Source organism: Octopus bimaculoides, chromosome 1 (genome assembly GCF_046866305.1).
Source record: "Octopus bimaculoides isolate indiv1 chromosome 1, ASM4686630v1, whole genome shotgun sequence".
NCBI lineage: Eukaryota > Metazoa > Mollusca > Cephalopoda > Octopoda > Octopodidae > Octopus > Octopus bimaculoides.
Genome location: NC_142928.1, coordinates 189,847,332 through 189,863,732, shown reverse-complemented (window position 1 = coordinate 189,863,732; position 16,401 = coordinate 189,847,332). Strand labels below are relative to the sequence as shown.

Here is a 16,401-nt window from a genome sequence, read left to right as displayed (position 1 = left end):
TTGACCTGTTACTGTTATCAACATAATGCAACCCATTTGAACCATATGGCTACAATGAATTTTACTTTTAATGTAAGCTTATGGTGCTGTGTGTTCTTTAAAGAGAGATAAATGAAAATTTAAAAGCAAACAGTGCAATTAAAAAAAATCAATTACACTATTATTAATAATAGCTTTTTAATTATTTAAATTAGAACCCCAGGTAAAAAGTCTTTAATGATAAGTATTACATAATAAAAGAAATATTTGTGATAGCAGAGGCTAACAAAAGTTGAACATCTTAATAAAGTAGATCATTATTTCGCATCTTAATGAAATTGAAGAAAATAGGTAAATTTTTAAAACTAAAAAAAATGTGTTTGTATATAAATAGCTAAAAATATCCTAAGCAATTGTTTACATCTATGAAAATAACTAAAATAATATTCACCTAGCCATTAATAGAACTTTATTTTTTCCCTGCACGCATGCGCACATGTATACGCGTGTACGCACACACATACACACACACACACACACACATACAATATCTTGTTTGTCTCTGACTGGGATTTTTTTTTAAATGTTGAACAAAGAACCATGTGTAATACAGAAGAGACGGTCCTTGTTCTAAGGAAAAAAAACAAACTTATCTTATATTAGTACTCCGTCATTTAATATAAATCTTTGAGAATCAGAAAAAATCAGTAAACTGGAAAAGTCTGCATCAAATAAAGAGAACTTTAACTTGTTATTACTTTTAAACACTAAGTTGGCATAAAATGAAAATGAAATAAAAAGTTTATTTCAGCTAATATCTGGTAACAATATATTTATATTGTAAATAATTATGCTCTAAATAAAAACATGAAAACAGAAATAATGGGAAAATGCAACTGAAGTCAAAAAATTCTTTAGTTGACCAAATATTTTGTAGAGTTTAAAGCATTTGCTCAAGTTCTATGAAACTTAAGCAAAACATTTTAAAAATCCATCAAAAGAAATAAAACGCAAAATGCTGTAATTTTATCAAAACATTGAAAGTATCCTTTTTCCATGTGTGTAATATAAATATGTCTGAAAGAAGAAAACAAAAGAAAAAAGAAGAGAAATGAAGGAAGAAGAGAGAGAGAGGTCACTCAGTGAATGACTGTTATAAGGAGAAGAAAAGAAAGAAATGAAACTGATAAGAGGAAATATTCCAATTTCAGAACAAAAGACATAGCTTAATAGATCAAAGAATAATTGTTTAAAAAGTAACCTATTTATATTTATATATGTGTGTGTGTGTGTGTGTGTGTGTGTGTGTGTTTTTATATTATTAATAAATTCATAAACTTATCAATAATATTCTCAGGAAATCAATATTTAATATTTCTAAAGATAATATTGATTTCCTGAGAATATTATTGATAAGTTTATAAATTTATTAATAATATAAAAACACACATATATATATATATTTATTTGCTCAAAAAATAGAGCACTCAATATAAGTTCAGTTACATATTTTTTTAGAATATTACTTATAAAAGTTATATATATATATATGAAAAAAAATCAATGAAAGAAATTAATTTTCTGTAAAAACAAAGATATTATTAATTTAAATGTTCATAGAAATTATGCAGTACAAATTGAAGATAAGTAATGTAGAGAAATGGAGGTGCTTTTAGCAGTTTAAGTATGCAATTTGGTTTGGGTCCTTGTTTGGGACCATTTCCATTAGTGTGTGTCTCACTATGTTTGGAAAATACCTGGATACCCAAATTCTTATTTTCCCACTTCCCTGAGAATCCCTAGTTTATGCTTAGCTAAAGAAAGGAATATGAAGCATTACAGTACATCCTTCTAGAGTCAGTATGACATCATAGAGCAGCTACCAATTGACAAAGGTAGCCAAGTAAGCAGAGATAAAGACACTTGTTGTTAATGAGTTTAGACTCTACAGTTGTTTGGTTCAAACTTTGCTTAGGGTGATATAATCCTTCATAATTTAGAAATCAAGAAAATAAGTTCTAGATCAAATAAATGAATAGCGAAACTTTGATAGATATTATCTTGACAGAATATTTGACTTAGCAGTTTGCTTGTCGATGGCCTTAAGTTCAAATATTACTAAATCAGTTGCTTTAAAAAAAAAATCAACAGCAATTAATTATCTGCCTGCTTAAGGAGAGACAGATCTCCCAAATACTTAATGCTCTAGAACTTGCTGATAAGATCCAGCTCAGGTAGCCGGCAACATTTTACAAAGCTTCCTTCCTTAATGATTTCAGGAAGATTGTATTGATAATTTTATAAATTTATGCATTTGTTTTTGCAGTGAAACACATTACGAAGATGTTAAACAAAAGTTTATTTCAAACTAAGACCAAATGTATTTAAAATTTTTCTATTAAAAAATAATGAAAATGCAAGATAAATACTGCTATACTTCAATCCACCTGTTGCAGTTGAACTACAAACAGCAGGATAAGTCTTGGCAAAAGTTACTCTCTCTCTCTCTCTCTCTCTCTCTCATACTTTCTGTTTGTGTGTGTGCATATGTGTACACATACACACACACATACATACACATGTACACACACAAATATATACCTATATATATATGTATATATTTGCACACACACATATACACATGCACATACACATATACACATGCACATACACATAAATCTATATTTCTCTGTATACACATATATATATATATATATATATACACTCACATGCAGACACACACACACATATATATACACATACACAGACACACATATACATACATATATACATATATATACATTTGTGTGTGTGTATAAACTGATTGATAGATAGATAGATAGATAAATAGGTATACACATATGCATATACATACCAAATGCATATAAGCACTAATATATACATAGATGTACCTATATATACATACGTATATATGTACATGTACAGCTATGTATATATTTGTACAAACACACACACACACACACACACGTGTGTGTATGAATATATATATATATATATATATATATATATATATATATATAAACACACACACACACACACACATGTGAGTACACAGATGTATGATTTATATGTACATATACATATGTGTGTATGCATGTATATATATATATATATATATATATATATATATATATATGTATATATCTGTGTATAGTATGTGTATGTGTATATCTGTGTGCATACACTGACACTATCTATATGTATGTATGTCTGTATGTATATATATATTTATACTTGTGCTGACATATTAACACACACATTCACATATGCATGTTATATATATTTGTGCATTTATTTGATTAATAGACAGGCTATTATATAGACAGATATATAAACAGGTATGTAGATAAATAGATAGATAAGTATACAGATAGGCAGGTGTACCAAAAAGGTATGTACGTAGATAGATCATGATATAGAAAGATAGAGATGTATAAAGAGATAAGTAAATCAAATCATGTATATTATAAACAATACGGCTGTTCATATTTTGAGATTTATAATAATTTAAGGATTCCTACCTTCAACCATTTCCCCATTGGGAAATAAAAGGACAACACGGTTTGTCTTGTTAGATACATATATCCGTGGCCTGTCTGTTTTACTTTTCGTATCCATTATAACAAATTTGACCAGCTGGAAGCATTTGAGAATGGTAAAAAATCTCAAGATTCGCACAACCTTTTGATCTCAGTAAAATCCTTACTTGTACGCTATGTTGAATTGGGGTTTTGTTGACATGGTGAAATTTTCCAGGTGTTTGTAATTTTTTTAACAAAATATTCACATGATAATATTTAGATTTCACATATTTCCATGACATGAAAGAATAAAGAAAAAAAAATCAACAGTATGGATAGGAACAAGGATAACAATGTATTCTGTGAATTCCTTCACATAGTATTAGAGAAAGAAGGGTGATTTTCTAGTAAATGAATTCTTTAAAAATGGTAATTCCTGAAATGCAACCATGACAACCAACTGACTATTTGGCCATGAGTACATTTTCTAATACACAATTTGAAGGCCCCATGGTTTATGTTACACTGAACATATAGGTGTCACCAGCTTAGTGCTGAAGAATGAGTAGCTAGTACAGCACTACAGCCATGTGTGTTGGAAGGAGAGAAGAAGAAAGTGAGGAACAAAAGTAACTGCAATAGGAATTACACTATACACAAATAAATAAATAAGTAAATAAATAAATAGCGTTTGTATTGGTGAGTAAATGTCTGGAATTGTTTACATTTCACACATTTGGGGAGAAAATTTGTTCCCAAACTCTAGTGGGAGAAAAAAAAATAGAAAAAAAAAAGGGAAAATGTGACAAATGATCCAGTTGTGTATGTATTGTCACACAGGCTGTCACAGTCAAACTACAAACCAGTATATATTGATGAGTGAAGCTATGGAGGAAAGAGGCAAATCCATAGCCAGCCAGCCAGCCAGCCAGCAAGCAAGCCTTGATAACCAGGCAGATACATAAACAGCAGCTGCCAGTTTTCTTCCATTCTTCTTCTCTGTCTTTCTCCCTCTCATTCTTTTACATCTAGAGTATCTTACTGTCTTCTTTCTGAAATAGTATTCCACCCAGGACTTTCAGAGCTGCTATCATTTATTCGGAAGCAACAACTGAGGGCATCTATAAAAGACTATGTTAAAAGGAAACTATTTAACTAGTGATTTACAAAGTGTAATCTAGTCTACTGACATGAGACATTTACCAAACAGTCATTATTACTTTTAACAAGACTATCTTTGATTAAGAATTTCAGACCACAAAAATAAACATCTGTTATTAAACCATGTAGAAATAGTATAGGGTTTAAAGAAAATACTATAAAATGAGTATAGAAGGATATAAGCTCTATCAAAATACAAACAATAATTAGTTTAAAATTTCTAAATATGTTTAAATAATCTAGCAGGTAGTAGAGAACAAAATGGAAAAGTAGGCAAGAATGTAAACTATGTTAATGTTTTGTAAATGTAATACACAGAATATATGTTCTTTACTTTTGATTTTTAAATTTTCTTTTGTATTTCCAGTATAATTAGATTAGTACCTAAAGATTAGAGTAATTTTGGAAAATAGTTGTGATTTGTTTTGCTTTTTTATTATTTTTTTTAAAGATATCCAGAATCAGGGGATTACAAGATATTTAATCCTTTCTAAATGAGGGTCCTAAATTTTTAACAAGTTTTTAAACTTGCACACTTTAGAAAGGAATTGTTAAGAAAACAACAATTTAAGTAAAATAAGTATTTTATTATCATAGGTTTATCTGCACCTAGTGGTTGTAAATACCAGAAATATTTTTCTTTCTTACATAATTATAAATATCAGAATTATTGCTTTACTCTAACATGAATTTATCCATTAAAAAAAAGTTATTTAAATTGACTCAAATTAAAAATTAGTTTACTGAGAATAAAGAATGGTCTTAAAGAGCTTTGAGCCAGGCACAGCAGAGGATTAGTGATATGATATAAACATAAGTTTAAAAAATATAAACCATTTTGATTGTACATAAAGTCATTTAGACTTTTCTACACATTATCATTTAATAAATATTAATCTAACATACAGCCATGATTTTTAAAATTAACATTAGATTCAATTAATGTTTTCCCAAGACATGAATTGATGGAAAAGTTTCTTATTAAGTAATACTTAAAAAAAAAAAAGATTATTGAGTAAAAATTGAGATATGATAGAAATTAAAATATGAAATGTTATGAATCATTTTGAAGAATTTAAAATAGAAGCTGAAAGGCAAATAGTAGGATTAACAAATCTAAATAATTACTGCTATGACTTGCTAAATGCAGACAGAACATAATGAAGAATCATTGAGAATTAAACTATATCCTTAATCAGACAATACAATAATGCCTTTGCTTGGGAAACTAGTGAGTCAAGTAAAAGCCAAGGAACTAGAGATTTCAGCCAATGAAGTCACTTCTAATAGGGAGAGGTTCTGGTGAAAACAGTCAGTGTATTTTCTGACAAAAATAGTCAGCCTTAAAAATAACAACTAGTTACTGGGAAATAAAAAAAACAAAAATAGCAATAATAAAGTAAGTTCTTGGAATAAACTTATCTCTGCAACACTTGCAAGCATAAAATAAATGATAAAGCAGTAATTTTAAAGATTCTAGTGACAACCTACATTAGAAAATATCCAATCCAAATTACATCATTTTTTAGAAACTGTTTTATTGTAAGAAACTAATGAAATGTGTGAATAACACCATATGTCTCTAATCAATATCAAGATTGTATTTCTCATCTTTAAACTATTTTTTAAAAATCTTATATATATATATATATATATATATATATATATATATATATGTGTGTGTGTGTGTGTGCGAGCACACGTGCGTGTGTGCGAGCACACGTGCGTGTGTGCGAGCACACGTGCGTGTGTGTGTATAGTTAAGCTTTTTATTGTTTTATATCTATTTTTCCATGCTTACATGTATAGGATGATTTACCAGCTGGGTCAGTTGTCAAACTGGTCACTCAGCCACAAAGTGGAGCCTTTTTTTTTCTTTTTTTTTTTTTTATACTTCTTCACACTTTTACAAAACTTGCCTCTCACTGTTACTCTCAGATAACAAAGTTACTTTTTATGCTTTGTGTGACAACTGAATTTATCAAACTCTCACATAGACCCTCTTCTGTGTCAGGTGTGGTTAGATACCTTTTCTCATGAGCCCAACTCGGTGATAAGTGTAAGATCTGAATTTATGACCATGTAGTTACTAGTTCAACACGTGAAGCACAGGCTGGAGCAAATTTATCAACTACAATGCATACATAACTAGTTTCTTGGCAGATACATAATTTGGTTTCTAAAAAGGAGTTAATCATTATATTTTATGATTGATATGTTACAAATCTGTGCATCCCTTTCATTACCATATTTCCGTTGAAATGTACGGTAAAATTTAGTAAAATAACCTTTTTTCTTATTGAGCTGGTGTTTGAAATAAAAATCAGCATAAAATTCGATGGAGATCACTTGAAAACAAAAAGTTTGTTCCAAAAAATCAGGGCAGGCCACAGGTGGGTTGGCATCAAAAGAATTAAGTGTGTATGTGTATATATGTATATATACATATATGTGTGTGTATATTCATATGTGTGTGTGTGTGTGTGTATATATATATATATATATTAATAATGTTTGTTTTTATGTTCAGCTATAATAAGAGCAATTTTACATTAATCTGATGTGTTACTCTATATTTCTGTTGAGTACTAATTTATAATTCTTAAGCAAGAGTGTTGTTGAGAGTGACTTTGAAGTTTCGGCCAACTAAGTCATCACCAGACTACAAAACAACGATGGCTTAGCTGGCTGAAACTTTTATTATTATATGTATTTCAGAGGATGACAGAAAAAGTAATGCTTTTTTTTTTTTGCCATTAAATAGCCTAAAGTATCTAGTTTTCTTCTTGATGTTTTCCAAATTCAATTCCCATCACGAACCATTTTGCCTTTCATCAATCCAGCATCACACAAATAACTGAGAAATATCTCAGAGCTAATTTGAATGCAATGGACAAATACTCTTTTGTCTCATCAAAAGTCATTCTGAGAGTTTATTTAGTCGGACACATTCCTGGCAATTCCTGACCCAAAATTTATCTTAGGATTTATGTAGCAAATGCAAAGGATAAAGCGACAATGCAATGAACCATACCTGAGGGTCTCCAATCTGTGCCTGAACACATTTCTCTTTATACACTCATTATCTATTGCATTAATATTGAATATTTTACCTGAAAAATGTCATAAATTTAGGAAAATTATTAAAATTTAATTCCTCATGCAATTCTGAAATAGGCATAAGATAGGTATTAAAGTAAGAGAAAATAAATTTATATGGGAGATGAGTAATTTTACTCATGGCTATTTTCTTTGAATCTGATATATTGATTTCTAAATACAGCTACTTTATTTTATTGACCCTGGAAGGATGAAAGGCAAAGTAGACCTTAGCAGGTTTGAACTCAGAATGTGATAAACCATAATAAAATACCCCAAAGCATTTCTGTTATCCAATGATTGCTACAAACCTGAATTCCTAAAACCATAGCTGAAAGGTTATAAAGATATCGACATAAAAGTTTTCAAAAGCATCACAGAAACATTTTATGTTCATATGGGAAATTTGGAAATGTGATTACATGTGATCAACCCTAACCTTTTAGCAAAGACATCACAGAATTTTATTATTGTAAACAAATGACAAACTCTAAGAAATCAGAATTATTATTATTACTATTATTATTATTATTATTATTAGATTAGAATGTTTGATATCAAACTATATGTCACAGTCTAACACATACATATACACACAAGAGAGAGAGATAGAGTTAAAGAGAGGGTGACAAGAACAATCAGTTGTATAGCTGTACTTTAGTAATAAGTCTTCATCCAAGCTATATCAGCATGGAAAAAAACGAACATTAAATGAACAAATATGTGTGTGTGTGTGTGTGTATCATCATCATCACCATTTAACATCTATTCTCCAAAGGTTGGATGGTTTGACAAGAGCTGGCAACCCAGAGAGCTATGTCATATTCTATTGTCCATTTTGGCTTGGTTTCTACAGCTGGATGCCCTTTCTAATGCCAACTTTACAGAGTGTAATGGGAACATTTTTGTGACACCAGCTCCAGCAGGGTCACCAAGTAACCTTGCAAGCCAAGACAAAGTCCCTTTGATTATGGGGAACAGTATTGAGGGAGGTAACTTCATACCAGTTGGTGAGAGGTTAAAAGAATAATAGGGAGAGAGAGAGAGATGTCTTGCTGTAGAAGAGATACAAAGATGTTCCAGAGGGAGAAGAAGGGAAAGAGTGAGGGGCTTAGAGAGAAAGAAAGGGATGGAGAGAGTGAGAGAGATGGTGGTGGTTATGTGTCAGGACATAGCATCAAGGTGCAATGGGGGAGGATACAGGTGAAGTGATACAGAGGTTTGGACTGATTGGGGGGGGGGGGGGTCAAAGCGGAAAATTTCATAAGAACGTGAGGAGAGATGGTTAGATGGGATAGAGGTCATCATCATCATCATCATCATCATCATCATCGTTTAACGTCCTCCTTCCATGCTGGTATGGGTTGGATGGTTTGACAAGAGCTGGCCAGACTGGGGCCTCTACCATGCTTCTGTGTCTGTTTTGGCATTGATTTTATGGCTGGATGCCCTGTGGAGAGATATAAGGGTGAGGAGGAGGGGAGGTGGGGCAGGCATGGCTGTGTGGTTAAGAAGTGTACTTCACAACTATGTGGTTGGGAGCTAAGTCCCACTATGGGCAAGGGTCCTCTGCTGCAGCCCTAGGCCAACTAACCCCTTGCAAATGAATTTGGTCGACAGAAAATGTTAGAACAATTGTTGTGTATATTTATGTGCGTGTATGTATACATGTATATCATATACATGTATATGATGAAGATGATGATGATGATGTGTGTGTGTGTATATCTTTGTCCCTGCCACTGCTTGACAATCGACATTAGCTTGTTTGCATCCCTGTAACTTAGCTGTTCAGCAAAATAGACCAATATAATACAAGTACTAAATGTAAAAAAAGAATAAAATAAAATAAGCATTGGAATTGATTTGATTGGCTAAACCAACCAAGGCAGTGCTCCAGTATGGCTGCAGTCCAATGACTGAAACAAATAAAAAGAAAAAAGAATGTAAATATGTGTATAAAGACATTTGTATTTATGGAGAACAGCTTTCTTTTTCTTTTTTTAGTCATTATATATTATAAACATGGCTATGTCCTAATTTAATCATTTTTATTAGAGTTGTTCATATCTGCATATCACACTATTATAGTTCATCTACAACAATAAAAGATCTCAAATAACTTTTTATTCAATGTTTTCAGGCTATTTCAACCATATCTTGAGGATATGGAGTGCTGTTGCTTTCTGTACTGCTTGCTTTTAAAGTGGGCAAATTATGTTAATAAAGACTTTACAACCAGAATTTGACCATTAGTGAGAGTTCTGCATCATTAGATTTGTATTTTGGCCATTAGAGGAATGCATCATAAAGCGGAGATACATCAAATGGCTCAATAATCTAGATTTAGGGTGATATAAATGAATATAACATTCTGTATGCTAACTGGATTTTAAAAGATACAATTCAAGGCATATGTTTTCTGAAAACTGACTGCATTCATGAAGACACAAAGAGAGCTATCAATAATTTATGAGCCCTTTATTATGATTTCGGCTTTACAGTGCATTCCTGATGTATTTTGAGATATAATAGATATATAGTAATAGCTCTGAGTATAGTTGAACTGTACTTGTTGATACACTGCACTTTACACTAAATATTCAACACATAAATCAAAGTTAATTGAATTCTGTGAAGGTTGAACCAAATTTTGAAACCTTGAGAATTATGGATTTGTTGTGAGTAGGGAATATGAATTTGCAAAGGTGATATGGAAATACTCAGGATGGTGAATAAACATGTTGTAAGACCATTTAGGGAGTGATATACCCTGGATCACACACCTTAGTTGTGGTGGCAGTGACCTAACAGCACTGCACTGCAGCTTTATGAATGAGTTGAGGAAGACAAAGGTAAGAGAAGTACACACTGAATCAATAACAAGCGGGGACAATTAGCTATAAGATAGTTTCAGACAGATTGGACTTTTGGCAGTTTCCTGCATCTAGGGTCACCGTTATCATCAGATCTATTTCTAACCAGTGAAGACAGGGAAACTGAGAAATGAACACCGCCCTCAATACCCCTATAAAGCTTCATTGCACAGATACCTTCTTCTGCAATGTGGTTCATGGATAACAGATATAAAGAAAGATTGCAAATAGTTGAAGTATCATGCGCCACTTTTGTAGTTTCCTCACTCGTAAGGGTACACGGTAAGTGTATGTAAGTTCGAAGCAATCATGATTCTCTGGGAATGAGCCTAGTTAACTCCTACACTGCTGCTGCTCTTTATGAAGTTCACACATCAAAAGATCCAAAATTGAAGACAAAGATAATTGTCATTTAATTTATGGACACTTTTAAACAAGCAGAGAAAATGTATAACTTGAGTGACTTTGAAATTCATTTATTCACAATGTATAACTTGGGTGATTTTTGAAATACACTAATTGAAGATGGCTTCTGTCATGTCATTAAGAATGTGACCAGTTTTGAAAAACATGATTGTGTTCAGGTATGGCATATATTTATATGAATTCAATTAATTTTTCATTCAGTTAGTCCAGATATTATGTCATGTTATGTTATGTATGTATGTGTGTGTGTATGTTTGTGTTTGTGTGTATGTATGTATTTTGTTTACAACTATCATACAGTTTCTGTCAATGAGCTAGATACACTCACAAGGCTGTGGTTAGCCCAGTGCTGTAATAGACTTTTGTTCAAGGTGCCACACAGTGGGACTGAACCTGAAACCATGCGGTTGGGAAGCAAACTTCGCAGCCACACCTGAATACATACACACACAAACGCACACACATATATATTATCATCATTTAGCATCCATTGTCAATAGGTTGGATGGTTTGACCAGGGTTGGCATACTGGAAAGCTGCACCAGACTCCAGTCTGATTTGACATGGTTTTCTATGGCCTGATGCCTTTCCTAATGCCAACCACTCTGAGAGTGTAAGGGGTGCTTTTACATTCCACTGGCACAGGTGCCATTTGCGTGGCACTGGTATCTGCCATGACTGTGATTTTACTTGGCTTGATTGGTCTTCTTCTCAAGCATGACATAATGCCAAAGGTCTTGGTCATTGCCTCCGTACGGCCCAACACTCAAAAGAAGCTTTTCACATGCCAGCGACATCAAACACATAAAGAACAAATGCTGCCTGACTGGCTCCTGTGCTGGTGGCACATAAAAAGCATCATTCGAGCATGGTCGATGCCAGTGCCACCTTACTGGCTCCTGTGCCAGTGGCATGTAAAAAGCACCCACTAAACTCTTGGAGTGGTTGGCATTTGGAAGGGTACCTAGGTGTAGAAACCTTGCCAGATCAGATCAGAGCCTGGAGCAGCCTCCTGACTTGCCCGTCCTCAGTTAAACCATCCGATCCATGCCAGCATGGAAAGCAGACATTAAACGATGATGATGATGATGATGATGATGATGATGATATAATTTTAATGCTTGTAAAAAGAATCAAGTGACTGGTGTTTCAACCAAAAGTTATTCTTCTGAGAGAAAAGACAACAAAAATGGAAAACAGGAACAAAGAGAGGGTGAATGTCTGAAAATATAGTAATATTGGTTTCAAATCTTGACACAAGGCCAGCAATTTTGGAGAGGGTGCAAGTAAATATATCGACCCCAGTATGTAACTGGTACTTATTTCATTGACCCTGGAAAGATAAAAGGCAAAGTCGACCCCAGTAGCATTTGAACTCGAAACATAAAGTTGGAAGAAATACTGCTAAGCATATTTTCTGGTGAAGTAATGATTCTGTCAGCTCACCACCTTAAACGTAATAAAAGTAAGGGTGGATAAAGGCAAGGGAAGACAGCAGGCTATAAAAGCAGGGAGGAAATGTCATGAGGTGCAGTCAGGAAGGTAGGTGGGGCTGGCGAAGGTAGGTGGGGGCTGGTGAAGGTAGGTGGGGGCTGGTATGTAGGTGGGGCTTGTGATAGAGCATGTCTGCATGTGGATTGGTTTTTGTATTTGTGTGTTTGTGTGTGTAAACTGGGTGGTGTATGTGTGAGGCTGTACAAGCGTGTGTGTGTGTGTGTGTGTGTGTGTGTGAATATTTTGGGGAAGGGGTAGAGAGCATGTGCAATATGAACAGCGTTTTTATGTGTGTACAGCTAAAAGTAAGTTTTGGTTAAACATGAGAACTTGTATGGAGTTAAGCAAGTCTGTGTTTATTTTTGTGTGTCTGTTCAGTCCCACTGCATGGCACCTTGGGCAAGTGTCTTCTACTACAGCCTTGTAAATGGATTTGAGAGATAGAAATTGAAAGAAGCCTGTCACGTGTGTGTGTGTGTGTGTGTGTGTGTGTGTGTGTGTGTGTCTATGTTTGTCCCCCACCACTGATTGACAACCAGTGTTGGTGTGTTTAATTCCCCATAACAGACCAATACAAAAAATACCAGGCCAAAAATGAAAAAAAATAATAAAAACCAGGGTTGATTTATTCCACTAAAACTTCTTCAAGACAGTGTCCCAAAATGGCCGCAGTCTAATGACTGAAACAAGTAAATGACAAAAGACAAAAGATTAAGGTGAGGGACATGAAATGGTTGAAAGAACAAAGCACGTGTGTGTGTGTGTGTGTGTATAAGTGTGAGTTATTATTGTGTCTGTGGAACTTTATGGTAAGTGATAAGAAGTACAGAGACAGGATAAAATATCTGTATGTGATTCAGGTACAGGTTTTGTCAATGAGTGTGTGTGTATATATGTTTGTGATCAGTGAGAGAGTGTGTTTAGTTGTGTGGAGAGTGATGAAAGCACACATACATATACACTGTCTATGCAAAGTGTGTTTTACTAGTGTCAGACAAATATTATCTGTTTTTACATTACTCTGTATAAGACTGAGAAATATAAATATTTTCTATAGCTTCCAGTTCTTTGCTAAAGTTAACACATTAATATATATACATACACACATATATATATATATGTATGTATGTATGTACATATGTATGTATATATCTATAAGCTATTGATTTTTAAAATCAGGATAGCGGTAAATCTTTTCTTATTCTGTTTGAATTATAAGTCAAGCATTCTGAACAGCAGTTATATTTGTGCTATGCAGTCTACGTGTATTTTTCTTCTACTTGTCTATACAGATGTCTATGTGTGTATGCCTGCCAAACTGTGTGTACCTGTCACTGCAACTGTTTAACATAGGTGTGCATGCATCTGTACATTATTGTATTTAAATATTTTATAACAGGGTGTTTTTATGGCTTGGTTTTATTGGTAGTTATGTAATCGGAAGGATATCCATCATAAGTAAAAGATCATAAACTCTATGGTCTGCTTTTTAGTTACATTTCGTTTACAGTACCTGATCATTCATCATCATCATTTCATTTAACGTCCGCTTTCCATGCTAGCATGGGTTGGACGATTTGACTGAGGACTGGCAAACCAGATTGCTGCACCAGGCTCCAATCTGATCTGGCAGAATTTCTACAGCTGGAGGCCCTTCCTAACACCAACCACTCTGAGAGTGTAGTGGGTGCTTTTTACATGTGGGCCGGCACGAGGGCCAGTCCGGCGGTACTAGCAACGGCCACGCTCAAATGATGTTTTTTTTACATGCCACCTGCAAAGGAGTCAGTCCAATGTTTTGTTCACATGCCACCAGCACAAGTGCCAATAAGGTGAAGCTGGAAACGATTGCACTCAAATGGTGCTTTTTACGTGCCACCAGCACAGAAGCGAGACCGCTGCTCTGGCAGTGATCCCGCTCAGATGGTGCAATTAGCGGTCCACTGGCACAGGTGCCAGTCATCGAATTTGGTTCAGTTTCGATCTCACTTGCCCCAACAGGTCTTCGCAAGCTGAGTTTAGTGTCCAATGAAGGAAGTTTGATATGGGTGCCAGTCGTCGAATTTGGTTCAATCTCGATTTCACTTGCCTCAACAGGTCTTCGCAAAATCGCGTGTATATATATATATATATATATATATATATATATATATATATATAACCATGTGTGTGTGTGTATATGTGTGCATACACACACACATATAGTTTACTGAAACTGAAATTTTACCTCATGATTTGAGTTTCATGTTTTTGTAATCTTCAGGTGAGAACAGGTTATTATGTATACATATATTAGAAAATGAGCTCAAAAAAGAAGAGAGCATGAGAGGGATAAGTTTTAACAAATACTGAATTAGCTTAATGCTCTAAAAGAAGAGAGTCTTAACGCTTTGGACACTAGTTCTTCATCAGAAAAAAAAATGAGAAAGCTGATGAGAAAAAAAGGAAAGAAAAAGAAAAGGTGGCTAGGAAAAAGGGCTTAGGAACCAGATGGGCATGCAGTTCAGTGGGGACAGTTTGGAAAGAAGGAAAGAGGAGCTGGGATTATATGTGCATGTATAGGAGGGTAGCTATGCTTAGCGATGGATATAATGGGAGATGTGTATGTGTGTGTGGTATAGGGTCTATGCAGGTGTGCATGTATGAGAATGTAGTGGCATGGGATAATGAGGTGTGGGTGAGTGGATGGTGTGTAGTTTTAAATATATTGTACTCTCTTTTACTTGTTTTAGTCATTTGACTGTGGCCATGCTGGTGCACCACCTTTAGTCGAGCAAATCGACCCCAGGACTTATTCTTTGTAAGCCTAGTACTTATTCTATCGGTCTCTTTTGCCGAACCGCTAAGTAACGGGGGTGTAAACACACCAGCATCAGTTGTCAAGCAATGTTGGGGGGACAAACACAGACACACATACATATATATATATATATATATATATATATATATATATATATATATATATATATATATATATATATACATATATACGATGGGCTTCCACTCACAAGGCTTTGGTCGGCCCGAGGCTGTAGTAGAAGACACTTGGCCAAGATGCCATGCAGTGGGACTGAACCCAGAACCATGTGGTTCGTAAGCAAGCTACTTACCGCACAACCACTCCTATCCCTATTGTGAGGAGAAACATATTGTGTTAGTTTATAATCTGTTATCATACAGTTTGTGTTTTTCTCATGAAGTTTTATATAATGTGTTCGGTTTTTGCCTACAAACCTCACTTGCCAGCTTTGTTTATGTGGTCTTTAGTAATGTGTACACTTATTCCAAAGATGGCCAGCATTTGATTCATATATACTTTATGAATAATTACTATTTTTAATAAGTATGATATTGGATGGATTTTGTCAGTGTATTTTTATGTTATTCTGTAGCTTAGTTTATTAATGTATTAGAGTTGACTTGTTGACCAATGTTTGTTTTATTTTGTGGATTTTTTTACTGCTTTATTTATGAAGGAGATTCTAAATATTCTTCTATGTAAGAATTATAATTTTCTGTCTGTGTTATGGACATTTGCTGCTACCATGTGAGTATATGCAGTTGTGTCTTTGGTGTAGAAGGACGTGATATATCTGTCACTGGTGAAAACAGACGTGATGTCTCACTAATAACATGAAAAAAACCTTGATAGAAAGATAAAACATTAACACAGACAAGTATTCAATGCAACACACGTACACACGCAACCAAACTCTCACAAAATAGTAGATTTTTCTGAATGTTAATCATTTGCAATTATATTTGTAAATAAATAGTGACATTACATATACACTAACTACTATTTCATCAAAGGGCAGTTATTT

General features: G+C 33.8%; 1 protein-coding gene across 27 annotated transcripts in view; it reads right to left on the bottom strand.

Annotated features, from left to right (window-relative positions):
- Positions 1-16,401, bottom strand: part of LOC106875208 (dual specificity calcium/calmodulin-dependent 3',5'-cyclic nucleotide phosphodiesterase 1A) — a 1,569,442-nt gene that overhangs the window by 345,120 nt on the left and 1,207,921 nt on the right. Inside the window, exon 1 of one of the 27 annotated variants that reach the window (XM_089364214.1) lies at positions 3,522-4,623. The exons of 22 other annotated variants lie outside the window; for them this stretch is intronic. In XM_089364214.1, the coding sequence (XP_089220340.1) occupies positions 3,522-3,618 (97 nt within the window). In that variant the 5' untranslated portion in view covers positions 3,619-4,623. Of the gene's footprint in view, positions 1-3,521; positions 4,624-16,401 lie in introns of those variants that run through there. 4 more of the 27 variants (XM_052973375.2, XM_014923253.3, XM_089364238.1 and 1 more) reach the window with 4 other exon arrangements.